This window comes from Anarrhichthys ocellatus, unplaced genomic scaffold (assembly GCF_004355925.1).
Source record: "Anarrhichthys ocellatus isolate YVR2014 unplaced genomic scaffold, GSC_Weel_1.0 scaffold11, whole genome shotgun sequence".
In the NCBI taxonomy this organism is placed as follows: Eukaryota; Metazoa; Chordata; class Actinopteri; order Perciformes; family Anarhichadidae; genus Anarrhichthys; species Anarrhichthys ocellatus.
In genome coordinates, this window is record NW_022280041.1 from 11,557,340 (window position 1) to 11,574,535 (window position 17,196).

The following is a 17,196-nucleotide window of genomic DNA, read 5'->3' on the forward strand; positions in this document are numbered from 1 at the left end:
GTGTATATATGTATATATGTATATATATACATATATATACATATATATATATACATATATATACGTATATATATATATATATATATGTGTATATATGTATATATGTATATATATACATATATATACATATATATATATACATATATATACGTATATATATATATATATGTGTGTAAAAAAATATATTATTCAATATTGTATCAGTATGTAAAATGTGCCGTTTTGCTATGCGACTGTCACAGACCTCATTTCAGGCATCTAACCAAAACCAGGGAGGGGCTGGGATTTCTTTCCAGCTGGATACTTTGTAAATTTAGCTCACTCTTGCTGGTTTCTCCAAATCTCCAAAAGAAGCTTTACAATGCACTCCACTTGGTGGTCAACAATTCAATATCAAGTATGCTGAAGCTGAAAAGAAATGAAGGAAAAGCAGGACTTGGTGCACCAGCACAACCCATGCTGGGTTTGGTCACAGTAGTAGAAACACCTATGCTATATAATTAAGACCTTTTTAAATAGACTTAAAATTACCTCTGCACACCATTACTTCCAGATCTGTACTCTGGAGGAGTCGGAGTGTGAAATGAAAGAAACCTACTCCTACCCACTGTCTTCATTACTGTTCATTTAATAAATATGGGACATTTCAGACAAACAACCTTTATTATTATAATCTTTTTCACCAGGCCATTAACATGATTGGACTCCATATAATTGTTGTCTTGGTTGTGTTGTTTGGATTGGATTATATACAGAGCTCCTGTTACTACTACCATCTGTCCATGTAGTATAATTAAAAAGTTTAAAGACTGATTGAGGAGTTGCCTGTTGAGGCACAGTAAATGCATGCAGAGGAGGATTTTCTAAACATCTTAGCGCCTCAAACTGAAAGAGACTGGGCACAAGCTTTTGGATTTGGACAGCGTGTTGTTGGATACATTGCATGTATGGATCTCCTTTTTCTTTTCTTTTTTGAGATTTTGTCATCCGTCCTCTAAGTTCAGCTGTTAAGTCTTTGTTCAAGATCAGGACATGTGTTCCGGTCACCCCGGGTGGCACATCTCCCTCACCCGGACAGCAGCAAGCACAGCATCCCTTGTCTCCCCTGGGACGTTCCCACCTGGCAGAGGTGCTTTGTGTGAGAGGGAGTAGATGAGTAATAGTCTGGACCCTTTTCTCTCCATCAGTACACAACGCCGGCACTGTTTTTTTCCTGTTTTGGCCATTTTTCTTGCTTCTTGTCTCCAGCACTGAGATCCTGTCCCAGCTGAGCTCTCTATCGGCCATGATTTATCAGATACACGATCTCCCCCCATTTCTCTCTTACTAGCTCTTTCTGTCTGCCTCTCTCTCCCCCCCCCCCCCCCCCCACACACACAGACACACATACACACACACACACACACACACACTTCCTTCCCTCTTGCAATCAAATGTCTACATTACTCTCCGCACTGCTGGTGTCTTTCTCCTCATTATTTTTGCATCCCTGTGTTTCTCCCACTCTTACGGCCACGTTTTCTCGGTGTCCCCATCTGTCACTTTCTCTCTCTCTCTCTCTCTCTCTCTCTCTCTCTCTCTCTCTCTCTCTGTGTCTGTCTGTCTGTCTTTCTGTCTTGCCCACACAACGTATCCCACCTTCTCTTTGACAAAAAAAATAGCTGAGTACAATGTGTGCAAAGAGACAATAAAAGTGCAGAGGAGCCAAAAGTCAATAGGAGGAGAGACGAGGATAAAGAAATGAGAAAAGGGAAACGTGGATGCGTGGAACAAAACACTGTTTGTACAGAATGACCTTTATAAAATGTAGTAAATATGTCAATTGATTGTTGGGAGCTCCAGTTTAGTGTGACATTTGGATACATGCACACTCACCTACAAGTGTGCCATTGCTTTACGTTCTCCAGAGGATGTGCTCACTGGCAGCGTATTTAAAAAAAAAGTATTTTCTGTGTGTTTGTGTGTGCAACGACAAACCCAACATGCATGTGTGCGTGCTCTCCGTCTTCAATTCTCTCTACTCATTCCCCTCCCTCCCTCTCTCTCTCTCTCTCTCTCTCTCTCTCTCTCTCTCTCTCTCTCTCGCTGCTCCAACCAGACACAAACACTCTCCCTCTCTCTGTGTCTCTGCTCTGCCCTATGTATCATAGTCACCGTCTGTGCATTCAAAGAATCCGAGTAGGTCCACCTTTTCTCTTTCGGCTCCGCTTCTGCCCCTGACTCGTGCTTTTTTTTTTGCCCTGGCCAGCACAGAGCCATGCGCGCGTGCCTTTGGGGGGGTTGGCCGACTTAATCGGAGGGAAAGGAGAAGGGAGAACTGTGCGGGCATGCAGGATGCAGCTTCTGATTCAATTAGCATGAATTTCACAGCAGAGGCAGCAGCGGCAGTAGCGGCAGCAGCATCGTCAGACTCGCTCGGCAAGCCAGCAGCAGCACCCCGTGTCGGAGCCCCATCGAGAGGACCAGCAGCCGCTTCTCATCTGCCTCCCGCCCCGGAAAGCAGCGTTTGAAGGGGCAGAGAGAGCGGGATCGCATTCTCAAAAAGGGTGAAGAGCAATCACAAGTAGGACGGAGCTCGGTTACAAGTCTCAAGGATTGGAGGATTGTTGAACTGGACATCAACCACTCTGATGCTGGTTCAGAGCTTTGGTTATGGTTTAATCCTGTTAAAGGTGTCTTCTCTGTGCAAATCAATGACCTACATTGATTTGTTTTGTCAGAAAAGAGGAGAGGGAATTCAGCACCGCCGCACTTGGAAATAGCTGTTTTGTCCTCCCTCTCGCCATCCGTTTCTTCTCCCTGGGTCCTGTATTCTATTTATTCATCCATCTCTTGTTTTGCTGCTCTCGGCTGCACGGGTCCGGAGCTGTTTCAGGGATTTGAAGCACTGAAACAGGATTTGGCTGCTCTTTCATCTCAGCACCCTTGCTTCTGCCCCTCTGTCTTCGCCTCTCCCTTTTGCAGCCAGCTTTTACGCCTATGTATTTTTTCTATACTACCGCTCTCCGTTTAAGTTGTCTCCAAAAAAACTCCAAAGGGATGTCGGCAGTCTTTTTCTTGGCGATGGAGGATTGGCTTATGGGAGGAGAAACTCTCTGAAGATCTCCCCAAGGCGAAGGAAACCCTGTCGAACAATTAACTCAAAAGAGCTGTACACAAGATCTTTTTCAAGGAGCTAAGATGGAGTCTTGTGTTTCCTAAATTGGTGCTGCTAAGCTGTGATTATTTCTTCTAGGGTGCCAAGGAAGTTGCTTGTAAGACAAAAGAGGTTAAGTTTTAAACAAAAGCTTTAAATCTATTAGTAGAGGAGTGGGAGTTGTTTTTGTTCTCAAGGATCTAGTCAGAAGCTTTTGGATATCAACATTAGACTGTTGGAAGATTTTTGGGGTCTTTCTTTTCAGGAAGGATTTTGTAATTTTTTTTTTTTCTCTTCCAATAATTTTGGGGATTTTCACACAAGGATCTCTTTTTTCTTTCTTGGCATTTTTTTTTTGTTATCTGTGTTTTCTTTCCCTCCCCGGGCTAGAAAGCAGGGGATCATGGGCCCTGGATTCATTTGAGATGTTCACTTCCTGTTTGTGTCATCTGAGGGGGAGGGGCCTTCTGTTCCTCTCAGGCCCCGCCCCCATGAAGCAGGAGGTGGAAGTGGAGGTGGACAGAGGGTTGCTAGTGGTGCCTAGGCCAGCGGTGGCGTCACCAGTTGTGTGGGCCAGTCCGGCCTTCCTGTTCAGACTGGTGCTGTCTCTGGCGCTGCTGGTGTTCCCCTGCCCAGCCGTGGCAGCCCGAGTTTCCTCCTCCCTCAGTACCACCCACCACGTCCACCACTTCCACAACAAGCATGGTACTGTGCCCATTGCCATCAACCGGATGCCCTTTCTTACACGTGGGGGCCATGGTAAGATCATCCGTTTCTCTTTTCAGACCGCTTCTTGAGCTAATGATTTGAACCGCTTGATTGAACTAATCTTGAGCAAATGATTTATCAGTTAGGCTGAGGTAAAGCGAAAATACATGTGCGAGTTTGAGTTAGTGGAATGACACAGACTTAAGGGGTCAATGGGAGTTCATTTTCTTTAAGGGGTTGATTTGTGGTGGCAATGAGCTCTAAGTTGAGTACATAAGCCTAGGCAATTGGTTCATCCATCTATTGATCTCTGTCATCTCTCAAAAGACTGAGAGGAGCCAGGCCTGGGTGACCAACCTCACTGCCTCAGCTCCCCATAGGCCTCAGTCTTGATTCATGCCCCTGGTTTGGCGGATGATGTTTCCAGAAGCTGTTCCCTGTTGGGCTTTTTTTTCGTTGCCACATCCCCAGCCAGCTGGGTCCTGCTACTTGCCTTTCAAGCTCAGCAGCCATCTTGGATCTAGTGATGTAGTGAACTGTGGCCAATTTACATTCATGTAATACCCACCCATAGTAATTGTTGACCCATGGTGGCAGCCACTAAAAGAGAATGGCCTTACCTGGTTGTTGAGATGGTAAATCTCACATGCTTTGTGTCGTGGTACATTGTGTTCTCAGGAAAAATCCATGGATAATTGCATGTGCACTACTTAATTTGCCCTACTTTCTACAGTATATGTCTTTGGCTCAGTGCTCTGTGGTGCATCAGTTGCTGCGCTGTTCTTAGCCTAAGCTGTCAGGGACAAGGCAGAGTCTCACTCTGATGATTCCTTTGATGTTCCCCAACCCGAGCTTTTTCAACTGCATTTTTTCCTCTCCCCTTTTTTCTCAGTATTTTTTTCCCCTTGCTTCTTTTTAACAACCTGCACATACATTACTTTCACAGGAGACATTAATATAATTTAGTCAATATCATTTATTGATTCCTCAGCATGTTCATGCTTATGTTGTTCCATTTGCATACACTTGGTGCTTCTACAACAAGCACTACTTCTCTCCGCCCGACCGGCTGTCTGTCCGTGTGTCCCTCTCTACCTCTGTCTCCTCTGTATCAATCAATCTGTTGTCAGATGGGCAGATGAGCCTCATGTAGCCCAATTGGCTTTGGTAAGCCTCTATAGACATCGTCAGCACACAACCTCATCCCCGGCGCTCAGTGCTGCATTGGATTTATGTGCCATCCATATTCTCCTCCCAGCCCACAGCTGCATGCGCACAAGTCCTCGCAGTCGAACTGTGACTGAGCACACAAATGAGAGTTAACCTGTGTCACAGAGGAGATCTGAAGGGCTGTTCTGTCTTATCGATGGAAAATCAATGGCCTTACCTTTTTGTGTTCACTGGGCGTGTCGAGTTTAATCAAACCCTTGAATTGATTTGGTCTTTTGATTCGGAGGTCCAATTTTAGCTGGTGATTTTTGTTTGATTTGGTTGTTCATCTTCACAGACAATTGAATCGAGATTCTTATATTCGTATCATATTGGACTTGATCAATAGATCACCGAATTGTGAAATAAATAGCATGTTATTATACTGACTTTGTCAATTATTATTGGCATATGTTCTTTTAGCTCCAGTTCAAACATAACCCATAGCTTTCAGAAAAACCAAAAACATGAATGTTTAAGTGGAAGCATGAATTCCACTGCTTTACTCTATGAGATGCCATCTGAGAATGAATATGAAATATTTATTTGTGTTGTGAAACACTTTAGTGGCAACACATGTACCACTGCATAAAACTTCCTAATGATTTGTTTTCTTTTTTTACTTGGAGATCAGTTGGCTGTCAGTTTGGGTTTCGATGCAGCTGAAAGTTTTTAAATGAGTTAAATGTGTCCATACTGTTGACCTTAGGGAAGCAGGCTCTGTGGTGGGCTTTGCAGTCTAAATTATGTCCGAAAAACCTTCAATAACTCATATCAGATCAGCTGCTGAGCTTGATCAATGTTGACACACAGCATTCATCGATCCCATCTCTGTTTCTGGTAATTAAAACACAACAAGAATCATTTCCACATTCTAGCTCAACACTGAGTAACCACACAAAGACACTTTTTATCTTCTAAAATTTCAGCTCAAACCAGTGTCCTCTTCTCATTGCTATTTCTTTTTTTATTATTTTCCTGCCTTCCCTTCCTCCTAGCTTGGACAATTGGATTGCACCTCTCACATCTTGAGTTGCTAAGCTATTTAAATTGACATAATTAACATAAAAATGTTCCCTGGCTCTCTCTGCGGATTTATGGCTGTCAGAAGATATTGGCCTGCGAAGAGAAATGGTATGCTGGCCCTGTGAGAAGGAAAGGCTACATTCCCATAACAAACTTCCAGCTCAAGCTCAGGCTGGGACAACACCCCACGCTCGACAGACCTGCCCGTCAGTCTTGTTTTTGGTCACGTACTGCAAGTTTGACAATCATGCATAAAGAAGTACATGCTGAGTGGGGGAAAAAGCAGCTTAGTAAAAGCAAGATGGAGAAGCTATATGGTTGCTTGGTTGGTTGGCTGTATTCGCTGTTCTTTTTTTCCCTCCCCTATGGCAGTCTGCTCTCGCAGTTACTAATGTACGCCTACACAGAAAACACTGCTGTTTCTCATTCGGTTCGTGTTTTATTTAAGTAGCACACTTCCAGCATTTTCATTATCTACTATAAGACAGCACACAAGCACATTGGAACGGGGAGTCAGTTTCAGTCTGCATCATAAATACTTCCATTACAGCCTGGCATATCAAGTCCTTGTCTGAAATACCAGCTCTCCAAAGTATTGTCAACCAAGTGGCACAGCTTATTACCAGCACTAATACCCCACTCAGTGATAAGAGCCTACTTGCTTCAGAGCCCTTTTGGTAGACAATTTCTCAACTGGGTGTCATTTTAACAAAACTGTTATAGAGCCTTTGCCACCACAGACGCATATACACACACACTACCACCGCTTTGGTCAAGCCTAACGTCAGCTCAGAAAGCCTGCACAGAGAAGCCTCGGCCTGCCCGCGCACAGTATGCTAAGCAAGCTGTACTGTTTTTCACTGTGCTTTCACTGTGCTTTCACTGTGGCCTGCCACCCACCCCCTGGGTTTTAAGTCTGGTAGAAAGGCCTTTACACACCGAGGGTGTGACCAATAAAGACACGAAAATGCTAAATACTGGGCTGTTAATATTTTGCAATACCAGCTATACAAGCAGCAATTACGATTTCTTTTTTTAAACTAAAGGTTTCCGGGTTCCTTTTGACCTAGCGCAAAGTCTGGCAGTCTGTCTGAGGCGAACTGTTGGCTAGTTTATTGAGTTTCCTATATGCGAAATGCTCCAAGTGAATTTTTGTTCCCTCTGGTAAACAGTTATGCAATGTCAAGGGCTTTTATTGTGAAACGTATGAACAGAAAAAAATGTGTATGGTCTGCACTTCCTTTGTCAAGGTTGAAAGTAGCAATAATGTTTGCTGTCTCGTTTGGGACCACTTTGCTCCGTGTTGTTGTACAATATAAGTGTACGTATTGAATATGTCCATTAAGCACAACACACTTGGTTGATACTTTTATTTGCCGTGCAAATTAATCGCACACAAAAAAAAAATCACCCGGTGTGCAAAGGGCCTTACAGATTCAAGGCTCAGGCCTTATCTGCTGCTCTCATCCCACAGTGTCATTATTATGCTACATCAGTCTGGATATCTGCAGGACCGCATTCACTTGCTGGCACACACCCACGCATGCAGCACAGCTGATGTGATTGCAGACATGTTTTTTTGTATTTTCTATATTACGCAACATATGATAATTAAATGGGGCTAACTTGTTTTTAGGTGGAACCACCTTGGATGAGTGTCGCTCTGTGCACACATCCCCCTCCATGTCTCTTAACTGGATCGGTAACCAACCGGGGGCCACAACCTGGAACCCACCATTTGCCACTGATTAAAGACCTCCATGGTTAACCATCAACCGTAGTGATGGATGAAGAGATGCCCGATTTAAAGGGCCCTTTCTGTCAGTCTAAGAAAGCGACCAATCGCAGCCTTCAATATGTAAAGCAGTTCATTACTGTCTATTGAGATGCAGGAAAGTCTTTGCCATATTGCTCTGATTACAGTTAATTGGAGAGTCATGACCGCTGAACTGTGGCATTTCACTGGGCTGTCTGCCCATTGATAGGTGACCCCCTGCACACAAACATGGGCAATGATAAGGTTTTGTGTTGCAACGTATGACTCTCTTTTATGAGTCTGTACCTCATTATGCTGTATAGGTGTGTTGCATTTATAGTACCTCTGTTCCTGAAAGGATCTTTACAGTACACGCATGAAAACTGCCCACCAAATTGAAACCAAAAAGCCTTGCCCAAGGCTTGTTTGATCATCATTCTTTCACACCAGTGGTATGACCACAGTTCTGTTGGTGTGTCTTGCTTCATTCATTGCTCATCTATCAACACATGTGTGCTTGCAAAACAACTCACTTATGCACACTTTTCACGACCCTGGATTAGGGACAAAGAAAAACAAATGTAGTCATGTGAGGTAATCCTTACCTGAAGGGATTAAAAAGCTAATTTTGATTCAGGCTGTCTTTGATGTTTTAGATGGAGAGCTTCCAAGAGATTGTACTGCTGGGTGGATGACTTTGTCCTTGGCAGTGGATAGAATATATCCACCAGCGGCTACCAGGAGTGGGCCTGGTGTGTATGCATACGTGTGTGCGTTTGCATGTGCCTTTTGCAAGTTTGCGTGAATATTCTAGAAATGCTCCCAAGGTTGATACATCTCCCACGGTGTCTAAGGGCTACATTTCAAGAATGATCATGAGCACCATTCACGTCTTGCCCTGTCCATCATAATTGGTCCCCTAAGAAACCGAGGACAGACTCAACCCCAGGTGTGTCTGTGGAAACAGGCATGAAATGGAAGGTTGACCTTGATCACCTCAGACTATCAAATTATTTCAGATTCTGACAAGACCGTAATTACAACTGCTCACACATCACCTTGGCATTCCCTTAGCTTTACTTGTGGTTTGTGTTTATAGCTTTTGTGCATCACACAAATGATTTCTTATTTTTATGTTCAAACCTGACTATAAAAGGAATTCACATCCATTGTTATCTCACCAGCAGAGCTATGTTTACAGCAAGGTCGCTATTGTAAAAAAGATATTGCTTTTGCTGTCATTTGCTGTCAACAAAATGAACAGGAAACTTGAGGGCTACCCTAAATAAATGTATTTCATAAAAGTGCAATTTATTATTGCATTGAAATACAATTTTCAACTACAATGGTACACTCAGTGGAGGGCAGGTCTCCAGCAGGTGTGTCTGCAATGAACACTGCAGTACTGTGTGATTGAATGAATAACACCCCAGCAGCCAGTCAATAGCAGTATAGAACAGGCATTAAAGGCATTTTGAGAAAGTGAGAATCACTGCAACCACAAGAGGTCCTTAAGCATGCAACCATAACTGAAACTACTGTGCAGTTTGCTAGCGCTGAATGCAAGATTATTCGTGGACAGACACAGAGGTGCACACAATCTCACGGATGCACTTACAATCGCATGATCCTCATGGTGGAGATAATGATGGCGAAAGTGTTTGTTTAAATTATATTATACTGTGAAATATCTTGCAACCACAGGGTCTTTAGATGTCTTGGACTGTGTGGTGGTGTTGATTGTGGTGGATGCACTGACCCCCCCTCTTTTGCTGGTCTTTGGTTATCATGGCAACCCACCTCACATTATCCTTGAAGTAATTGGAAAGATATTGCATATTCACACACTTTTGACCTCCCTGTGTAAATTCAATTCCTCTTTGTCATAGATTCCTTTACCTTTTTAACTTGAGCATATAATTACCATAGAGATTAATTCCAGTGTCGGAGAGCAAAGATGACAATGGAGAAAAAATAGAGCGGTTCAGAAGCAACACTTAGTCACTTCACCTTCTTCTTTTCGAGACCATATTTGCTTTTTTTTTGTATTCCTACCTCTGCTTGTTATGCATTGTCTCTTCCTTTGGAGCCATGATTTCTGCGTGCCCTGGTCCACTTCCTGCGGGAGAACAGTCGATCTTTGTAGTCCTCTGAGCGATGTTGTTTGCTTTGCTTGACTGCACATGCATACTGATGAGGTCAGCTGCTGTCTACACCCATCCATCCGCCCTTTCCTGAACAAGCAGGGCCACTAGCCCTCTGATTCCCGAGGTCCGACCACCATCTTTCCTGAAAACCACCCAGTGTGTTGCCCTCTCTTCTCAAGTCTTGTCCTTTTCTTTCACCAATGGCCTATATCACTGGTTACTGTGCTAATAGCAAGCTGCTATGTTTGATAATCACCACTTTATCTCTTGGCTGCAGGGGGAGGTCAGGTGCTGTGTGTGTGTGTGTGTGTGTGTGTGTGTGTGTGTGTGTGTGTGTGTGTGTGTGTGTGTGTGTGTGTGTGTGTGTGTGTGTGTGTGTGTGTGTGTGTGTGTGTGTGTGTGTGTGTGTGTGTGTGTGTGTGTGTGTGTGTGTAGGGATGTTGGGGGAAGAGCTGTTGAGCGCTTTCCTTTGAGAGTCAAGTCACAACCCTTCTCTTTCAGAGAAGCCATTAGTATTCATTATTCTCCCTCCACATCAACTCAAAGGCGCACAACCACATGCACGGACACGCACATCGTGATGAGAAACCGAAAAGACGCCTCAGGTGTTCTGGCCAGTTAAGATAAGCTTGCTGGTTTGACATTTTCTGTCCTGTCCTGTCCCCACACACACACCCTCCCAACCCCTTTTTACACCTGAGCATTTGTGCTTCTGTGAAAGGGGATCCGAAAAAGCTGCCAAGACCGAAAATGGAGCGAGTTTGTCATCAGCTTTAGTTGGTTGAGGGATTTTAGAATATTGGGCCCACCATGGCAGGAGTAGGTTACACAGGTTTTCTTCTTCTGTTAGACAATGTCTTTGTCTCCTGCTTGGTACTTGGCTTCAGGTCAGTGCATTTTTGAGTTTATGAAGTGCGATGCAGGGGAGTGGGCGTATCAAGCAGCTCTCAGCTCCAGTTTGAATCCACATCCCTGTTGTCTGACACCACAAACGCACTTCAGCAGTACCCTCAAACTTTATTAGTATGTGCCTGCTGGCATATGAGTGTCTCTTTGGTCGCTGCCTTGCTTTCCTGCATGAGTATTTGTACTCCGCTGACACCTCTAAGGCCAAGCGCTGAAGTGGGCCCTGTGGACTTGTCATCCTATTGTTTTGGCTTTAGTTTGTTTGCTACACATTGGCAGCCTCAGTTTGTTACTGAAATGCACGGTCAACGCACCAACAGGCAGCCATGCTCGTGCTCTTGGTTGCTCTTTTACAGAGCAGATGCAGCTTTCACCAGATTGGTGTTTTAATGGGTTAGATAGGATACAACAAAGTAAGACAATAAGACAAACTAACTGATTGAGGCAGTGGTAGACCAGCAGCTCCCATGTTTTGTCAAACGTGTCTTGTGGCATTGAAGAGAGCATATAGATAATGGCTTCAGTTCCCTGACGGAAAGTAAAGCGGTAAAAATATTCAAAATATAGCATACACAAACTGGTATTGATTTAGGTGTCCAAAATATGTTTTGCATTACATTGCTTTTCTCCTGTGCTGCTACTCCTGTCTGTTTCTCCAAACTGGGGGCATGCTGACCGTGGTCTACTGTGGGTAATACTCTATAAAAGTACCTCGTACAACCCTCCTTTAAAAGATCCAAACTATCCCTTTAAGTTTTATTAGTGTGTGATGGAGCACAGTAAAGCACTTTTGTAAGGACAGAATAAAGCTAAGGATCCTTTGACATACTGTATACCAGTACACGAATCACCTCTGCTCGTGAGCACGTTTTCCCTGCTTGCCAGTAAAATTGATTTGCCCTGTCTTGCTCTCACGTGTTTCGGCACCGACACGAAATAAGGTGTCATACACGACCGCAGCGACTAGATAAACGCTTTTCGCCCAACACAAGATCATTCATAGTTTTTCTATTAAAAGGAAGGACTGAGTGAGGAGAGGAAAGATTGCACATTTGCCTCGTCGAGGTGCTGAGGATCCTCTTCTGCCTCAGGTTTGATTAATGCCCCTCCAAAGCAGGAGAAGCCACGCACCAGTACATATGGGATATTTCATGGCCATGAATGGAAATGGCATACTAGTTGGTATTATTTGCAAGAATAGTGGTGTTGACATAAAATATTTTTCTCATGAATTATATTATATTATATTCGTCCTTACAAGCTAAATATCAGCCTTCACTAACAGCATCAGGTGCGGTTTAATCATAGTTTCTCTTGGGTTTTCACAATAGACTCTTTCTTCCTTGAGATTTAGCTGTCCTAGAATTTGTTAAGTTGTCATTTAGCTCAGGGGAGGTGACATGCTTACTCTGCAGTGTTGCTGGGACGTTCTCTCATTCCTGCTGCACATGAAAGCACCACAGGCACATCAGTGGGAGTGCATCACGGTGTGGGCAACGTCTTGGCTTTGTAGTTGTCGGAGACGAGGGGATCTTCAGAGGGTGCAGTGATGTAAGCGCGTTTTAATTATTTAGCCGTCAGATATTAAAGCGGTGCGACTAGGGTGCCTGCGCCAAGGATTTTCGTCTCCACTGGGAGTGCTCGCCATTAATAAACAAAGTGGCTTGTATTATGCATGGCTGATGCTTTGAAAAGCCACCTCTGCCACTATACCCAACCCAAAGGAGTTTTAGGAGGCAGAGAAAAAATGCTTTCATCAGCGTTGCAACTATGTGAATGCAACCCCACATCCCACAGCTAGCATTCCTTACAAACAGCATCAGTATGCAACAGGCCCTTTCCAAATGAAGCTGTCCAGGAACTAATAGGCTTAAAATATTACCAACAATAAAATATGCTCTAAGTAGAGTGCAGACATCCTCCAGGTATGTCTGAAACAACCACTTCTGTGTTCTTCAATCTGCAATTGGCTAACCCCCCGTCTAGACACAAATGGGCTGTAAGGCATCATAAAACACTTAATTAAAACCCTAAAACAAGCTGCAATGTATGCAGGCAATAGGCTCAAAGTCATTGTAAAAGACATTACATAAAATCTTGCCGAAAACAAAATTAAACTCACTAAGCTGTCTGCCAGCATAGTAGCAGCCGAGTCGCAGCAATGTACTCAGCAGTGTGTATGCTAGTAGTTCTGTTAGCTGTTAGCCAAACATAACATCCAACACAATAAAACCGCAGTCGTGGCCGAGAGGTACTCAGCAGTGGGTGTACTGGTAGTTTAGTTAGCTGTTAGCCAAACACACCGCAAACTGTTATCCCCACACTGTGGGAGCAGAGGATTAAGGCTCAGCGATGCAGTCACACGTGTTATCACTAGCGGCCTCTACAATAAATGTTTTTTTTGGGAAAGTGTTCGTCAACACAACAAGAGGTCCTTAAACAGAATGCATGAATAGTGGTGGACATGCACTGACGTGCTCACTCACACACACACACAAAAACATGATGCTCCTGGCGGAGATGAATATTATATCATGCTGGAAATCTTTGCAGAAATTCTCGTACATGACCTCTTGTGAGCCCAGGCAGTGCTGTGGGACATGGAGCTCGTAAACTGAGCTTGTTTACTAGACAGAGCTCGGCATGTAATTCAGAAAATGTCTTGCAATGTACACAAATGCTTTTGCTTCAATATTTACAAACCATTATACTGTTGATTTTATAAAATGCACAATGATGTGCATTTTAATGAACCATGATGTCTCAATGCAAATAATTAGAGATTAGTTTGGAATTGCCTGCCACAACAGCTTGATTGGGGACAATCACATGTCTGAGAGGACAACTATGTAAGTCTGAATTGTCTTTCTTGCTTCTAGGTTGTAGAAAGTCCTCTTTACAAACAGATGATATTTTGTATGAAGGGTTTGTTTTGTACACGCTGTACTATGATTCAACCAGACTGACAGCTGAAAGGGCAGAAAGAGACAAAGATCCCTCTGAGCCACAATTGAATGAGAATAGAAGAAGTCATTGGTAAAAGAAACTGGAAGCTAAGCATACAAATATGTGCAGATTTAAGTAGAAACAGATTCCTGTTTCAGTGTCAAGTGCATGCTATTGCAGCCTAATAGGAAATTGGAATTAACGCAGTGTATTAGCTATTCCTAAAACCTCCAAACAGGTTTGTCTAGCGTTAGAAGGATTTGAATATCAGCTGAGCATTCTATGGACTATCTAGCTAACTAACTAACTAATCACTGAGTAGACTGAAGAGGCTTCCCAAAAATGTTACGGGCCCAATTGCACTTTTGTGGTTGAATAATGATCGAGGGTCACTTGGGATTTTCTGGTCTGGAAAATAAATTTAATTGATGTTTGAATCATTCTGTTTTTAAGTCTCTGCGCTGGCACCAGTCGTGGCCGGAGGCATTATGTTTTTGGGTTGTCCGTCCATAAGGTCCATTCTCGGGAAGGCTATATCTAAAGAGCACCTTCAGGGAATTTAGTCTGGGGAATCAAAGATGAACAAGTTCAATGTGACCTCACAAAACACTGTTTTTGGTGATTTCTCAAGAATATAAATGCTAAATATGGCAATTTCATACAAATGTCTATTAGGATATATTGAACAAGTGAAGACTTGGATTAAAGTAAAAATAAATAAATGTATATAGCAGGTGATTCCACTTTTAATTGTATATGATTATGGATTTGTTTTTTACATATTGACTGTGGATTTTAATACTGGATATAACTTCTTTCATCTGAGAAAAGGGAGAAGGCACATTAAATTATCTACAAAAAACCTGGCGTACCAAAATGGAGGTGTCACGGGAGTTCATGGGTTAGGATCCAATCGCAAGACCACAGGAGACAGAAGTTGATATAAACAGGTTTTATTTTGAAGGTGTATGAAGGTGTGGAGCCCGTGGTCCGACACCAGAGAGTAGGCAGAGCGACGGTGTGAGTCCCGTGGCTCGACACCGGAGAGCTGGCAGCTTGACGGCGTGTGTAGTCCGCTAACACAACGGAGGGCAGAGCGGCGGTGAGTAGTCCGTTAACACAACGGAGGGCAGAGCGGCGGTGAGTAGTCCGTAAACACAGAGGGCACGGGGGATTCCCGGACCGACGGACACCGGAGGCAGGTGCTCGAGGCAGAAGATGCAATAGGGTTGAAGCGGGTGAAAGACGGTACGACCTGACAACCCCAGACTGCAGGACCAGAGTTTATATAGTGCCAGGGAAAGCGTTAGTGGGACCCGAGTCTGGTGTGTCAGCCTGCAGGAGGTAATCGGCTGGAGTGGCTGCAGCTGTGTGGCCATGGGAGGTGTCTGGTCTGACAGGGATCCTGACAGTACCCCCCCCTCAAGGAACGGATTCCAGACGTAGCTACACCGTCCAGAACAACAAACAAGGGTGGGCGGAGGGGGTCCGGAGGAGGGACGTCCCAGCAGATACAAAGCCAACTAGGGTGGGCGGAGGGGGTCCGGAGGATGGGTGACTGGATCTGACCAGCCATGGGGCCACAGGTGCTCCGGCGGACGGCGGGCGGGCAGAAGGGCTCCGGACACGGGTGCTCCGGCGGACGGCCAGAAGGGCTCCGGACACGGGTGCTCCGGCGGGCTGGACTCGGACTCTCTGAGTCGGGGCTCCGGGGAATAGGATGCTGGTCCAGCGGCGGCAGGAACTGGAGGTCGCTGCTGCTCCGAGACGGCAGCGGCGGCAGGCGCTGGAGGTCGCTGCTGCTCCAAGATGGCAGGCGCTGGAGGTCGCTGCTGCTCCAAGACGGCAGCGGCGGCAGGCGCTGGATTTCGATGCGGCAACTGGAGCTGGCTGCTGTTCGGAGACGGCGGCGGCCGGGACTGGAGCTGGCTGCGGTTCGGAGACGGCGGCGGCCGGGACTGGAGCTGGCTGCGGTTCGGAGACGGCGGCAGGAACAGGAGCTGGAGTTCGCTGCGGCTCCGAGGCAGCAGTTAGATACGGTGTCGGCCGGAATGCCGTCCGAATACGGGGAGCCGGAGTTGGCCGGACCACCGAGTGTTCCGCTACACCTTCTTGGCCCTGTCTCCGGCTAAGAAGGCGCTTAGCCGCATAATCGGAGGATCAAAAACTCTCCTCAGATCCTCCACAAAGTCCACATAACACACAGTATTAGGCCGATCAAAACCTAATGTTGTCGCCGCCCAGTCCAAAGCCCTTCCCCGCAGTAATCCAACCATGTAGGAAACTTTGGACCCGTCCGAGGCAAAAGTCTGAGGCTGACGGTCAAATACCCGTTGGCATAGCAACAGGAAGCCCTGGCACTTCCCCAGTGTTCCGTCATAGGGCTCTGGAGACGGCACAGGGAATTCCCGGACTGGCGGAGCGAGTACTGGAGGGAATAGTGCGGGTGCTGGTGCTGGAACTGGTGGAGACTTGACTGTCCGAGCTAGTTCCTGCACGAAACAGCCAAGACGGGAAACTTCAGACGCGAAGCTTCTCATCTCCTCCAGCAGACTGTTACGTCTGTACAGCGTAGCTGCTCCTGTGGTTGCTGGGTCCATTATGGTCAGGTCATTCTGTCACGGGAGTTCACGGGTTAGGATCCAATCGCAAGACCACAGAAGACAGAAGTTGACATAAACAGGTTTTATTTTGAAGGTGTGTGAAGGTGTGGAGCCCGTGGTCCGACACCAGAGAGTAGGCAGATCGACCGCGTGATGTCCCGTGGCTTGACACCGGAGAGCTGGCAGCTTGACGGCGTGTGTAGTCCGTTAACACCACGGAGGGCAGAGCAGCGGTGTGTAGTCCGTTAACACCACGGAGGGCAGAGCGGCGGGGAGTAGTCCGTAAACACAAAGGAGGGCACAGGGGATTCCCGGACCGACGGACACCGGAGGCAGGCGCTCGAGGCAGAAGATGCAATGGGGTTGAAGCGGGTGAAAGACGGTACGACCTGACAACCCCAGACTGCAGGACCAGAGTTTATATAGTGCCAGGGAAAGCATTAGTGGGACCTGAGTCTGGTGTGTCAGCCTGCAGGAGGTAATCGGCTGGAGTGGCTGCAGCTGTGTGGCAATGGGAGGTGTCTGGTCTGACAGGGATCCTGACAGGAGGAGATGACTTAGAAATGAAGGATTACCAGGGAATCGAGTCCAGCACGTGCAGACAAGTATTATGGCAGAATACTTTCCCTTAGTTGCTGATGCATGATATTCCAAGTATCCCATGGCGGTTTTTTTAAGTAAATATCTTAAGAAAGGCTTCATCTGCTTGATATAATAATTCAGTGTCGTTACCTTTGTGATCAGTGCCACATTATCAAT

At 45.4% G+C, this 17,196-nt stretch overlaps 1 protein-coding gene across 9 annotated transcripts in view; it reads left to right on the forward strand.

Annotated features, from left to right (window-relative positions):
- nrxn2b (neurexin 2b) overlaps positions 1-17,196 on the forward strand; it is a 620,971-nt gene that overhangs the window by 414,920 nt on the left and 188,855 nt on the right. The window contains exon 1 of one of the 9 annotated variants that reach the window (XM_031850679.1): positions 2,090-3,895. The exons of the other annotated variants lie outside the window; for them this stretch is intronic. Coding sequence (XP_031706539.1) covers positions 3,562-3,895 — 334 coding nt within the window. The 5' untranslated portion in view covers positions 2,090-3,561. Of the gene's footprint in view, positions 1-2,089; positions 3,896-17,196 lie in introns of those variants that run through there. 9 annotated transcript variants of the gene reach the window in all.